This window comes from Mesoplodon mirus, assembly GCF_964341445.2.
Source record: "Mesoplodon mirus genome assembly, chromosome: 15".
Lineage (NCBI taxonomy): Eukaryota > Metazoa > Chordata > Mammalia > Artiodactyla > Ziphiidae > Mesoplodon > Mesoplodon mirus.
Window position 1 is genome coordinate 22,396,289 of NC_138991.1, and position 14,430 is coordinate 22,410,718.

The 14,430-nt window shown below is 43.3% G+C and overlaps 1 protein-coding gene across 1 annotated transcript; it reads left to right on the forward strand.

Moving 5' to 3' along the window:
* Positions 1-1,957: 1,957 nt before the first annotated feature.
* On the forward strand, positions 1,958-11,632 carry MROH8 (maestro heat like repeat family member 8; the record flags this gene model as incomplete). Its single annotated transcript, XM_082644489.1, is given in 9 exon segments — positions 1,958-2,041; positions 2,918-3,058; positions 4,426-4,495; positions 4,498-4,589; positions 5,882-6,037; positions 8,222-8,344; positions 9,843-9,942; positions 10,426-10,491; positions 11,613-11,632. Coding segments are annotated over 9 exon segments (852 nt in total).
* Between the last annotated feature and the right edge of the window lie 2,798 nt (positions 11,633-14,430).

A 14,430-nucleotide genomic window follows, 5' to 3' on the forward strand; every position in this document is an offset into this window, starting at 1 on the left:
GAAAAAATAAATGTGGGGCTGGGGTGGGAAGAAGCTTACTTAATCTAAATTGGTGATCAATAAAGGCCTCTCTGAGAAGGAGACATTTAAGCTTGCCCTTGAGTGATGAGACAGAAGCAGTGCTGAAAAACTAATTTTTCTAATCCCCTCTTCATCCGTAGGATCTGTAGTCAGCAAGAAGTAGTGGTCCCTTGTGCTTCTGACAATGATTCAGGAAGTGTGGATTTGCAGCTGAGCAACTTAGAGGATATTAAAAAAGGCCCAAGTAGCCTTGAACGTACAGGTGAAAGGGGGAAATATTAGAAAGGGGGAGGGGGCAGGGCAAAGGGAATCTTTTCAAGTCAAGTCTAGCTCTTGACTATACTTTGACAATGAATTTGGTCCCTGACTTTAAGACCTTGGAATATGATTGGCAAAATGAGATAAGATGCATTATTCTAGACATATAGTAATCTAAAGTTTGCCCTAAGACAGGTGATACTGAAGACTTGGACAGAGTCTAAGTGCTAGAAGGATTCTGAGAAGGGAAGGGTAGGTGTGGATGGAAGCTGGATGAGACTACAGAATAACTATCTTTCATTTTTTCTACAAACATTTATTGAGAACCAGTTGCTGGGCATACCACAGTGAACAAGACCGACATGGTCTCCGCCCTCATAGAATTTACATTATAGTGCTGAAAAGGACCAAAAAAAAGTAAACAGACAATAAATAAAGTAATTACAAGTTTACAGTAAATACTATGAAAAAATTGAACAAGGGGCTGAGACAAAAAATAAGGGCGATGGGAACCTACTTTAAACCATGGTTGTCAGAGAACACCTGTCTGAGATGGCGCCGTTTAAAGCCAAATGAGGCCTCAAGGCTATGAAAGACCAACCCAGGTGAGAAGTAGAGGGAAGAGCATTTCAGGTAGGTAGAACAGCATGTGCATTAGGCAGCAAAGACTACAGTGTGTCTAAGGTACTACATTCATTCACTTGTACATTCATTCAACAAATATTTATTGAAGCCCTACTGTGATCTTAACACTGATCTAGCTGCAGAATAGACACAGTGTACTTATAAACAAATGATTGGAACTCAATATAATGTGCATGATTAAGGGTTGGGGAGGGAGTAGGGAGCAGACAGAGAAAGGTTTATTAGCAGCTAGAAGGATATTTAGCTAACATGGGCAAAGAGGGGATTCAGGAAAGGCATGCTGGAGCTGAGCTCTGATGGATGAGTAGGGGTTAGCTAGGCAAAGAGAGGTAAGGGAAGGTGGGGGACAGGAAGAAGAAACATGCAGGCAGAAGGAAAGCCTGTGCAAAGATCAGAGGTGAACGAGAACATGGCTTCTAGTGGACGACAGGCATGTGGCAGAGAGTAGGAGGAATTTGCAGAAGAGGCTATTCAGGAAACCAAGAAGAGTACAAAAGTCGAGTGGTAGAAACCCACAGACGATGGGTGTGTTAGGGAGAAACTAGGAAGACTGTTGGCCCAATAGGTTTTTTTTTTTTTTTTTGAGGTATGCGGGCCTCTCACTGCTGTGGCCTCTCCCGTTGCGGAGCACAGGTTCCGGACGCGCAGGCTCCGGACGCGCAGGCTCAGCGGCCATGGCTCACGGGTCCAGCCCCTCCGCAGCATGTGGGATCTTCCCGGACCGGGGCAGGAACCCGTGTCCCCTGCATCGGCAGGCGGACTCTCAACCACTGCGCCACCAGGGAAGCCCTTGTTGGCCCAATAGGAATAAGGAACTTGATATTAGAAAATGGAGGAGGCAAGGATGTAAAGCTACATGAAGAGGACAATGACGCCACCATAATCACTGTCACTCAGTGAGCAAAACAATAATATCTGCCAACACTTCACTGGAGCCGGCCCTGTATCGGCCAAATGAAGAAAGTTTTGTTATCATCCCCATTTTGGAAATGTAGAAATAGGCCCAGAGAAAGTAAGGTAGCGCAAGGTCAGAATGCTAGAAAGAGGCAGAACACGGATCCGAGCCGAGGCAGACTCTGGAGCCTGTGCCCAAAGTATATCGCAGGTTGGGAAGGAGGTACCTCAAGCACTTACTCTGCAGCCTGCTCCAGTGGGAAGAGATCAGCACCAAGCGCTGCTATAGTTTAAGCTCTAGTCACCCCAGGGTCAAAGACTTGAATTTGAATAATAATATCTACCATTTAAGTGCTTACTATGGACCACAGATTGGGATAAGTCTTTTCCCACTTATCTCACTTAATCCTTCCAATAACCCTGTTTTATTGGTGAGGAATCTAAGGTTTCAAGAGACAAACTAATTTAATAAATGTCATATAACTAGTAAGTGGTAGAGCCAGGATTCAAACTAGTCTCAAACTGAGAGAAGTCCATGCTCTTAACCAGCCTGCTACTGCTCAGTCTTTTTTTTTTTTTTTTGCGGTACGCGGGCCTCTCCCTGTTGTGGGCTCTCCCGTTGCGGAGCACAGGCTCCGGACGCGCAGGCTCAACGGCCATGGCTCATGGGCCCAGCCGCTCCGCGGCATGTGGGATCTTCCCGGACCGGGGCACGAACCCACATCCCCTGCATCGGCAGGCGGACTCTCAACCACTGCGCCACCAGGGAAGCCCAAGACTCATTCTTTAGAAGCTGGATTCAGGAAGCCTATAAAGCAGCAGCACCTGCCTTCCTAGGCCTTATCCAACTTACTGGCAGGCTGGGATCCTATTCAGACATGGGATAGAAATAGTTTCAGATTTAATCCTATTGAAATTCTTCTGCCCACATATTCAGCGTTCCTTATGTACCTACAGTGTAAGCATCACCCCGTAATGTATGTGCTGTATAGTAGAGGATTCAAAGGAAAATATGTATTTTGGAGTTGGTAGGAAGGTGGCTCCCCTCATGAAAAGGGCTTAAAGGTAACTTCTTTGGCTGATTTCTGGGTTCTTTCAGCTTTTCCAGAGTCCAGTGGCTAGGAGACTGCCCAGCATATACTCTGTTGCCCACTTGAAAGACTGGCTACTTCATGGAAATAATCTCTTTAAAATTCTTGCCCTGAGGAGACTGCACTATCTTATCAGACACCAGGAGATGGTAGGACCCCTGATTCTTCAGTCACAAATAAAACATACCCAGAAATATACCCAGGAAACTGGTAACAGCTGAAAAGGAAAATTGGGTAGCCTGGGAACAGGAGTGGGTGGGAGTCCATCCTTTGTACATTGAATTGGGAGGACATTGAATTTTACGCCTAAGAAATATGGAAGTACCGACAATTAAACATTTAATGAAATTAAAAGAAAGTAGAAGTCCAAGTCATACATTCATAATTTTTGAAATCTGCAGTTTGTATAGGAGGTATCCTCCTTATCTTCACAACCTGGGGAACATTCAGGTGTCTCTTTATGCCTTGTACCATGTTGCCCTATGGTGTAAATTTGGTAGGCCATTGTATCAGTTCCCAAGATGCTTATCATCCAAGACAAAGATCACAGACATTCATGTTGGAAGTTTTCCACAAGCCTAGCTAGAAACTATTGATAAAACTAGGTCAGAAGAGAAGATTAACCCCTGAATCTTCAATTTTATCACTTGAGTTCTCTTTCTTTTATGTAAAAGATAGATAGATAGACAGATCTGAAACAAAAATGGCAAATGTTAACGTAAGTTAATTCTGGTTGATTAGATACTTGAATGTTTGTTGCCTTATTCTATTTACTTTTTAACATGTATGATTTAAACTTTAAAATGCTGAGACTGCCTCCTTTTGGGGGTTTCAGAAGAGCAGAATCCCAATTCAGAATTTAATTAAGAATGAATTAAAATTCAGTTAATTTCTGCTTGAATTCCTGCAAGGAGTCTTTTAGCCTCTCTTTGGATACACCTTCCACGTTCAGGAATTGCTATGACCTGAGCTAGCCATTCCACTTTCTCTCACTGTTAGGAGAGCAATTCCTTTTTTTTTTTTTTTTTTTTTCCCCGCGGTACGCGGGCCTCTCACTGTTGTGGCCTCTCCCGTTGCGGAGCACAGGCTCCGGACGCGCAGGCTCAGCGGCCATGGCTCACGGGCCCAGCCGCTCCGCGGCATGTGGGATCTTCCCGGACTGGGGCACGAACCCGTGTTCCCTGCATCAGCAGGCGGACTCTCAACCCCTGCGCCACCAGGTAAGCCCGAGCCATTCCTTACATTAAGCCCAAGTCCGTGTTGCTGGACCATCTCCACCTGGTCCCACTTCTGTCCTGTGAGGCAACTCACAACGGCTCTGCTCCCTTCTCTACATCTCAGCCCTGCCAATACTGAGAGAGGGCATCAGGCCCTCTTTACTCCTTCTCTGTTCTTGACTGGCCAGCACTACCAAAAACTCAAGCACCAGGTACAGGGTACAGGCGGGAAGCCCTACTTTGGTACCAGATGAAGTGCTATCAGGAGGGGTGGTGATATGCTCCCTTTGGGCACACAGAGGGAAGACATCAAGAGCTTGTTGCCGTGCATCTTAGACTTCTTATATGAATCCGATGAGAAGATTGTTTGTTGGCCATTCAGATACTCCTGCAGTTTGTCAGGACGATGGATTTCACCACCCCGACTGCCACGATGAGTACCCTCTTCTCCTTATTTGGTGATGTAAGACAAGGGGAGAGGAGAGACTTTCCTATGGGGAAGGTAATTGGCATAACAGCAAATAGAAGTTGGTAATAAATATTCTCTATTTTAGATAATACTTTTATGTTCAGAGCACTTTCTTAAGACCCTTCCAGGTAATCCATGGTGTTGTTAGGGCTGGTGTTACCATTTTTCAGATTTAAAAAACTGAGACATAGAGACTTCCCAAGGTACTCCCCTGCTTCATGGGATGAGGAAGGAGTTTATATAAGAAAAGACATCGTCTTTCCTTTCAAGGAACAATCAGAACTGCGTCAAGACGGTGGACTATATGCATGTCTCCATCGCAAATCCCAAAGACTTCTCAAAAAAGAAATACATGGGGAGACTTCTCTGGCAGTCCAGTGGTTAAGACTCTGCGCTTGCACTGCAGGGGGCGTGGATTCGATCCCTGGTCGGGGAACTGAGATCTTGCCTGCCACAAGGTGCGGCCAAAAAAAAAAAAAAATAGAAATACATGAGGCACAGTGAACCACATTCTGAAGAGTCAAATATGCCAAGGCTGGGATTTTGAATTTCAGCAAAACAGCTTGCATGAATGGTTAATATCAGGAAGCAGGTACAAGCTGTGATGACTACGGGTAGGAGTGACCTGCTTCTCATTTGTAGAGTGAGAGATCAAGTCACGTGAAGCAGCAAGTATGGCTATCTCCACATATATTTGGTTTCTTTTTTTTTTTTTTTTTTTTTGCGGTACGCGGGCCTCTCACTGTTGTGGCCTCTCTCTTTGCGGAGCACAGGCTCCGGACGCGCAGGCTCAGCGGTCATGGCTCACGGGCCCAGCCGCTCTGCGGCATGTGGGATATTCCCAGGCCGGGGCACGAACCTGTATCCCCTGCATCGGCAGGCGGACTCTCAACCCCTGCGCCACCAGGGAAGCCCTACATATGTTTTTTGTTTTTGTTTTTGTTTTTTTTTTTTGCGGCATGTGGGCCTCTCACTGTTGTGGCCTCTCCCGTTGCGGAGCACAGGCTCCGGACGCGCAGGCCCAGCGGCCATGGCTCACAGGCCCAGCCGCTCCGCGGCATGTGGGATCCTCCCAGACCAGGGCACGAACCTGTGTCCCCTGCATCGGCAAGAGGACTCTCAACCACTGCGCCACCAGGGAAGCCCTATATTTGGTTTCTTCTCCTTAGCTACCGACAGCTAAATATACTCATGTTGGGACTGACATTTCAGCTGACCTAGAGCTCTTACAAGTTAAGCATGAACACCTTCAGTGAGTCTCTTCCCTTTGAACACTCCCTTCATAGGTAAGACCTGATGTTCGTCGTTTCTCCATGACCCTCTTTGGAGCCTCCATAAAGTCTGTGAAATACACAGATAAGAAGGGTGTAGAGAGCCAAGTCCTGGACAGCTTGGTCCCACTTCTTCTGTATTCTCAGGATGAAAACAGTGCAGTAGCTGAGGTAATGTCTACTGTCAACTTCTTTCAGCCCTGAAGAAGTTCAAATCCAGAGCCAAATGTGCAAGCAGGTATTCATGTCTTTGAGGGCAGGGACTTTGTGGTACCATCTATATTCCCCATTTCCTCTGGCACAGGCTTCCTTTCAACTATTTTACCTAAGTGAACAGTGCGAAAAATCTTACTCCTTGTTTCTGTATAGCAAATCATGGCCCTTTGTGGGTAAGAATCATGTATTATATCTTTTTGTAGCCCCTCCCCAATATTCAACCTAGAACAGAGCCCTAAACACACTGCCCAGTTCAACACACTCTTTCTGTTAATGATGATAATATTCTATTGTCTTTCCTCTTTTGTTCAAGAACTGTGTCATGGCCTTGAGACAAATAGACTTGTGTTGAGGCTAAGTCAGATACAGTAGCTTCTCTGACAATCTGGAGATGGCTTTACCTCACCTTAATCTTTCTGCCATAAGAATTGTGGGAGAGATGTCATCATCTTTAGTGCTGTCCCATACCTCAGAAGCCTGTCCTTTCCAAGGTGCTATGACCACCAGTTAATAGCAAACCAGAGAGGTAGGTTTAGGCTGCAAGGATTCTGGAAAAATGCTGGAGCTCTCACCTACCTATGCTCCTTACAGAAAGATTCAGAAACAGGACTTAAAATTACGGTGGACCTTGGTACCTTGTTATGGGGGAAGTTTTATGGCCTTGTGGCCATAAACATAAAATATTTCAGACCCCAATAAAGTACAGAGCAGAGCTGCCCAACCAAGTGCTGGGAAAATATGCCCCGTGGAGATTACGGATATGTGGCAGTATTGATACCCACCCCCTCGTCCGCCCATGCCAGCCTCTGGCAATCAGGCAAAGCATAGAGCAGCCAAGGCTCTGGGTTTATTTTCCTTCAAACCTTGAACAACCTCTAGCCAGCTCTTCAAGTCTTCGCAGAGGGTAGCCTAAGCAGAGGGGAGGGATCTAACATTAAACAGGTTAGGAATCCCTGGCACTGACAACGTGATAAATACCCATACATCTACCACCTACTCTGAGAAATAAAACAGGAAAAAACTCACACACGTATCCCCAGTTGAATTACCCCAGTAAGTATCATCCTGAATTTTGTTTTTATCATTTCTGAGGTATTATTTTTCATGTTTTAAAACTTTCTGTGAAAAAAAAGAAACTTTATATATTAAAAAACTTTATATCATTTATAAATCTTTCAGCAACTTGCTTTTCTTTGTTTAACATATTTATAAGATTTATCCATGTTATATAGCTCTAGTTCATTTTTTCACTGCTATATAGAATTCCATCATGTAAATATCCTACAACTTATCCCATTCTTCTATTCCTGGACATTTAGATAATTTTCATTTTTTTCCTTATTACAATGCTGCAATGAGAATTTCTGTACGTATTTCTTTGTGTACATGTGTGAGAGTTTCTTGAGGGCATCAACCCAGTAGTGGAATATCTGGGTATCTTTTTTTTGGGGGGGGGTATCTTTAACTTTACTAGATATTTACAAATTCCTAACTAAGTAGCTGAACTAATTTGTTTTCCCATCAGTCCCCAGAGGAATTTTAATGGCCCAAATATCTAGTGGGTCTGGGACAAAATACTTGTTTGGAGCCTCACCAGGGGTGTCATATGGTACATGGGAGCCATTCTGCTGAGAGCAGTGAGTAGAGAAGAAGCCCACTTGCTAAATTTTGCTCAAGTATCGTGACCAAGAAAAGATCAATACTCCCCAAAGTTTCTTCCAAGCTAGAGATTTCACAAGGCCTGTGAGAACGGGAGCTACACTCCCTTGTGTAGAGTGAGAGGAAAATGACATAGGAGCGGTGAGTGGGCGTAGGAGCCCTATCTCTAGAGCATGGGGTAGTGGGAACTCCTGCCCAAATCTCTGGTCTGGGTAATACACTTGATAGCTCTCACTTTTGCCCTAGACCAGTGGTTTCTACATCTTCCCCAGAACCCTGAAGATTTTATGGGTTCTCTTTAGGGACTGTTTGAGAAAGTTGAAGGAGGGCAGAACCCTGGTTCCTTTCCACCTCCCACCTCACTTCAACCAGGATAATTCTGAGTTTATTAGCTTTTCATATTGGACTTTAGTGTCAGTTTTATTCAAAGAAACATAACTTCAGCTGAAAAATGCTGATCTCTGATAATCCTTTTCATAGGAGAGTAGGCAAGTCTTAACTATATGTGCCCAGTTCCTGAAGTGGAAGCTGCCCCAAGAAGTGTACTGCAGAGATCCCTGGTACATCAACCCTAGTGAAGCTGGAACAATCTGCAGATTCTTTGTATGTGAACAACATCGTTTTGCTAACTCCATAATATGCTGACATGCTTATTTTTTTCAGACATAGTTTTTAATGGAGGAATATGACATAAAGGAAACATTTCCCATCCCTTCTCACATCAACAGTTAATATCTGTGAACTGTCTTGTTCTGTGAATCCATTTTTCCATAGCTTCCTCCCAAATGAATCAAAATTCACTTTCTATCACCACCCTTCCTCACAGAAAAGACTGGTGAACTCTTAGGAACTCCACTAACCTGGGTCAGAGGCTACAGAGTCAGGGTGATAGTATATGCTCAAAAAACTACTTATGGAGTGAATAGAAATGGGGTTATGTATTGCCTTTGCAATGATCTCTAATCCTTTCCTTGGATATAGTGGATTGTTTACCCCCCATCAGAGCATGGGCCCCGAGCAAGGGATGCCGTGCTGTTGTATGCCATGCAGCATGACAGCAGCAGGCCACTGGCTCTGCCAGGACCCCGATGGCATCCTTTCTCTTCACAAACTTGACAGAGGCTACTGTGGCTGATCTTAGGGGCAGGTTTGAGCCAGGGCAGCCCAAGGAGGCCCATCCTTGGTCTTCTAGACAACTGAGTCTAGAACCACTGGGATCCTATTATGAAGTCCCTAGGACTGACTATTCCCAGGGATCTTCCATATGTGTAGCCATTTAGGACCAAGTATGGGCTCCTCTGACCAGACTTGCAGGGCTAGGAAGCCCCACAGTCATGTCAGGCTCTCCACTGGGGATTATCTCTCTGACCTGCAACCAAACCTATAGCTGATGTAGGGATGACAGCATTTGCAGCAAGAAATTCAGTGCTCTCAATGGATGAGACTACAGCTTGTCCATGTTAAATTGTAAGTTCTATGAGAACGAATTCCTGTCCTCCTCCTTCTGTCCCTGAGGTGCCTATCCTTGTAAGAGATCCACTGAGGGGTGAATTCATTCATCTAATAAGCATAACACATCCAATGTGCAACAGGCCGTGGAGAACCCAGAAATGTGCCAAGGATTAAATCTTCTTAAGTGGAGCTTACAAGCTAGCAAGGGAGATCAAACCTCTGTGAAACACTGAATGGAAACTCAACGTGGAAAATTGGTATGTGCCAAGAGAGGAGGACCTGCAAAACATTCAGAGCAGGGTTACGTCAGGACAGCAAGAGCTGGCGGGGAAGAGCTCATAGGGAGGCAGAGCTCAAGGCTGAGCTTAGAGGCCTGAGAAGACTTAGACAGAGAAGTGAAGGCAGATTAGAGGCAGTACAGGCACAATATGCAGAGTGAGTGGGTGTGAGCAAGGCGTATTCAGAGGATTTAACATTGCCGAGGGCCTTGGTATTGTGGCATGATACTCGCTGAGCAACTGTGGTTATTTCCACGATACTCTGTGTATGTGTATCTGACATTGTCCCTGACTCTGGAAACTGTGGCGAGGCTGATAATAATACTGCTGCTACTTCCCTCCTTTATACTCTGACGCTGTTCCCCACTTAGGGAAAAAAATGCAAGGGGAAGGTTAACATCTTAGCCCAAACATTGATGTTCTCCAAGAATGCAAAACTTCCTATCAGAAGAGCAGCAGTCTTGTTTGTAGGTACAAAGAAAATCCTTTCATTTTTACAGTCACTTTTATCCTGTACTTTCCCAAATGGTGTTTTTGATTATCCCCATTCTTTATGAAGATGACCTTGAAAATACTTCTTTGGAGAAAGGGGCTATGTTATCTATAGGTAACTATCAGGCACTTGGAGGAGTTCAGTTTTGTTTTTGTTTGTTGGTTTTTTTTTTTGCAGTACGCGGGCCTTTCACTGTTGTGGCCTCTCCCGTTGCGGAGCCTGGATGCACAGGCTTAGCGGCCATGGCTCACGGGCCCAGCCGCTCCGTGGCATGTGGGATCTTCCTGGACTGGGGCACAAACCCGTGTCCCCTGCATTGGCAGGCGGACTCTCAACCACTGCGCCACCAGGGAAGCCCCCAGGAGTGCAGTTTTTAGAATCTAATTATCAAAAGGCCAGTTCTGCCAGCTGCTTAAAGCCACATCCAGATCACAGACTCAGTGACTTTATCCTGCATTTAGGGCTCTTATCAAGGTATGTGGATCACAGTGAGCTCAGGATGAAGGGCACTGACTGGATAGAGGATGGTAAGTGATAAACACTTGGGTTTGGGGCGCCCCATATTTTGGAAGGTATCTGAGGCAGTGACTGTGGCAGAGCTGAGCCTCTGGGAACCAGAAAGCCTGAATTTTGTGGTAAAAAAAGCCCTTGAAGAATTTAACTGAATGCCAATACAATTCCTGAACTTTGTCTGTCAGAAAATAAGAAACTATGTAGAAATACTATCTCAGTAAATTATGATGACACCCTATAAGTACCACAGAAATTGACTGCAGCACTACTGTCTATAAGTGGCAGCTGTCCTGTAAGGTGGGGGGACTTGCTAAGAGAAAAGTTTTGTAGTCGTGTGAGGCAACCATCATGCAAATGATTTTCTATAATTGTACTGCCTTGAGGATTTAACACTCAAAGAATTATCTATTTCCATTGAATAAGTAGTTCTACAATTAGAAAGTGCCATGAAATTCTAAGTCTCACTATCCAAAAGCATGTACTTCGAGAACCAACTTAAAGTCCTGAGCAATTCTCTTCTTTTAAAATAAAAATATGTAACTGGTAAAAGAGGCAGAAGCTAAAACTTATTTAAGAAAGATCATGCCACTTTTCTCTAATGTCTCCTACTTCCTCACAGATATCAGAAGCAAAAAATAAAGTAAAATACAATAAAATAAAATAGGAAAAGTCAGTAGATTATCTTATTCTATGAGGTAGGATTCCACATGGTTGATTCTGGTCAATTAAAAGGAAATTATTTTCTAATCTAAAACACTGGAGAACGAAAGTTCCTTTTCCATTCTAAAGTTATCTATATAGAAGATTTAGGATATGTATATTTAGGATATGAACCACAGAAAATTGCCATTTTGTAAAGCAAGAACAGTCAAGTATCAGCAATCTCACATGGTTAAACCTAATGGAATAATCCCACCCTCTTTATTCCCTAACAGTGGTTTATCTGTCTTAGAAATAGGGTAGAACATCCTAGCACTCTATTTTGAAGAAGTTTATGTCATTTATCACAGGTAATTTTAAGTTAAATTTAAACAAAAATAAAAATTTAAATATGACTTTAAATCAATTTCATGACAAAATAGGTTTCAGCTCCTTTGGATTCCCAAATTGACGTCTGCTCTCTTGTGTTCTGCAGAACATGTAGACAGATATTGATGCAAGAACTGAAAGAAACTAAAGACTAGTCAGATATTCCATTTTGGAAATGAAGGTGATGAATGTAAAGACTAAACTACTACTTAAATAAAAAACTCCAGGGCTTCCCTGGTGGCGCAGTGGTTGAGAGTCCGCCTGCCGATGCAGGGGACATGGGTTCATACCCCTGTCCGCGAAGATCCCACATGCCACGGAGCGGCTGGGCACATGAGCCATGGCTGCTGAGCCTGCGCGTCCGAAGCCTGCGCTCCGCAGCGGGAAGGGCCACAACAGTGAGAGGCCCGTGTACCGCAAAAAAAAAAAAAAAGAAAATGCTATTCTGAAATATATTCTTGTGACTAAATCGAGTGCCCTGGACATAGATTTTGATGGATAAATGCCTTAGAATTAACAGTAAGTTAAATTGGGCTTTTCGGTTTTTAATTTCTTTATCTAAAGTCTAAGTTAGGTAGAAAAATCGTTAATTATCCTTTTGAGTAGGGCTGGCACTACTTTCTCTGTAGGGACTCAGCTTAAGGACCACCACGTTAGTTTTTCCTTTGAGGAACAAGAACCATAAGAATGATGAGGGCTGGTCTTGCCCCTCCCCGACAACTATTAACTGTTTTTTTCTGACGGTTAGAAGGTTAGCTGGTGAGTAGTTTTTCCTAAGAGGGGCATGTGCAGACTAAGTAGTTGCTTAGGGCAGAACAAAGTTGGGGAAAAAAAAATTTTTTTTTTTTTTTTTTTGTAAAGAATTTAAAAGGCTTCCCTGGTGGCGCAGTGGTTGACAGTCCGCCTGTGGATGCAGGGGACATGGGTTTGTGCCCCGATCCGGGAAGATCCCACATGCTGCGGAGCGGCTAAGCCCGTGAGCCATGGCCGCTGAGCCTGCGCGTCCGGAGGCTGTGCTCCGCAACGGGAGAGGCCACAACAGTGAGAGGCCCACGTACCACAAAAAAAAAAAAAAAAAAAAGAATTTCAAAATGAAATAGTCATGCTGGGAAAAATAATCAGAACTTTGTTGTACTTTCTTACCCTTATTTTGGGGTTTGGAATTGTTTATATTTTGAATTACATTTGGAAGGCTGTATACTATCATCTTTTTAGTCTTGGAGCCTCTAAAGGTCTTCATCAGGCTCTCGACACATGCTCTGGGGAACTATGAAATACTAAACCACAACTGGGAGGCTAATCATAGAGACACAATGGGATCAAAATAGAAACAACCTTCATGATGTATCTGGATCAGAAATGAAGGGCAGAGTAAATCTATCTCACCGCCCATACTTCATTTTCTATTCAAAAAAGCTCAGCTGAGTGTTAACACGGCAGGCCATTGGATAATAATGAAAAATAAAACCCAACATGTACCCTTAGAAAAAGTAGGGAGAGCATATTGACAAAAGGAAAAAAAAAGCAAAGCATGCAGGTGAGGCTGGACCTGACAGATGTGCTTCAACGCTTAGCTGCCTAAATTTGATTCAACTGGTAATAGTGAAGCCCTGAAGAGTCTTGAGAAAGAGACACGTTACAAATGCTGTTTGAGAAAGACTAGACTAGTAAGTAAACATAAGATGGATTGTAAGAGAAAATACAACATGTTGAAAGACAGCTAGAAATCTGGTGGAGGAGGAATCCACAGGACTTCGTAATCAGGTATAGAGGATGAAGGAGCAGGGTAGTCAGTGACGACAAAGAGGACAGCACGAGCTGGGGGTTTTTCTGGTGAGTTTGGCAGTACTGTTTACTAAAAACCAATGATATAATAGCGGAGGGAGGAACATTCCCAAGCTCATTCTATGAGGCCACCATCACCCTGATACCAAAACCAAAGATGTCACAAAAAAAGAAAACTATAGGCCAATATCACTGACGAACATAGATGCAAAAATCCTCCACAAAATACTAGCAAACAGAATCCAACAGCACATTAAAAGGATCATACACCATGATCAAGTGGGGTTTACCCAAGGAATGCAAGGATTCTTCAATATATGCAAATCAATCAATGTGATACACCACATTAACAAACTGAAGGATAAAAACCATATGATCATCTCAATAGATGCAGAAAAAGCTTTTGACAAAATTCAACACCATTTATGATAAAAACTCTCCAGAAAGTGGGCATAGAGGGAAGCTACCTCAACATAATAAAGGCCATATGTGATGAACCCACAACCAACATCATTCTCAATGGTGAAAAACTGAAAGCATTTCCACTAAGATCAGGAACAGGACAAAGGTGCCCACTCTCACCACTATTATTCAACATAGTTTTGGAAGTTTTAGTCACGGCAATCAGAGAAGAAAAAGAAATAAAAGGAATACAAATTGGAAAAGGAGTAAAACTGTCACTGTTTGCAGATGACATGATACTATAAATAGAGAATCCTAAAGATGCTACCAGAAAACTACTAAAGCTAATCAATGAATTTGGTAAAGTAGCAGTACACAAAATTAATGCACAGAAATCTCTTGCATTCCTATACACTAACAACAAAAAATCTGAAAGAGAAATTAAGGAAACACTCCCATTTACCAATGCAACAAAAAGAATAAAATACCTAGGAATAAACCTACCTAAGGAGAAGAAAGACCTGTATGCAGAAGACTATAAGACACTGATGAAAGATATCAAAGATGATAGAAACAAATAGAGATATACCATGTTCTTGGATTAGAAGAATCAATATTGCGAAAATGAGTATACTACCCAAAGCAATCTACAGATTCAGTGCAGTCCCTATCAAACTACCAATGGCATTTTTCACAGAACTAGAACAAAAAGTTTTACAATTCATATGGAAACATAA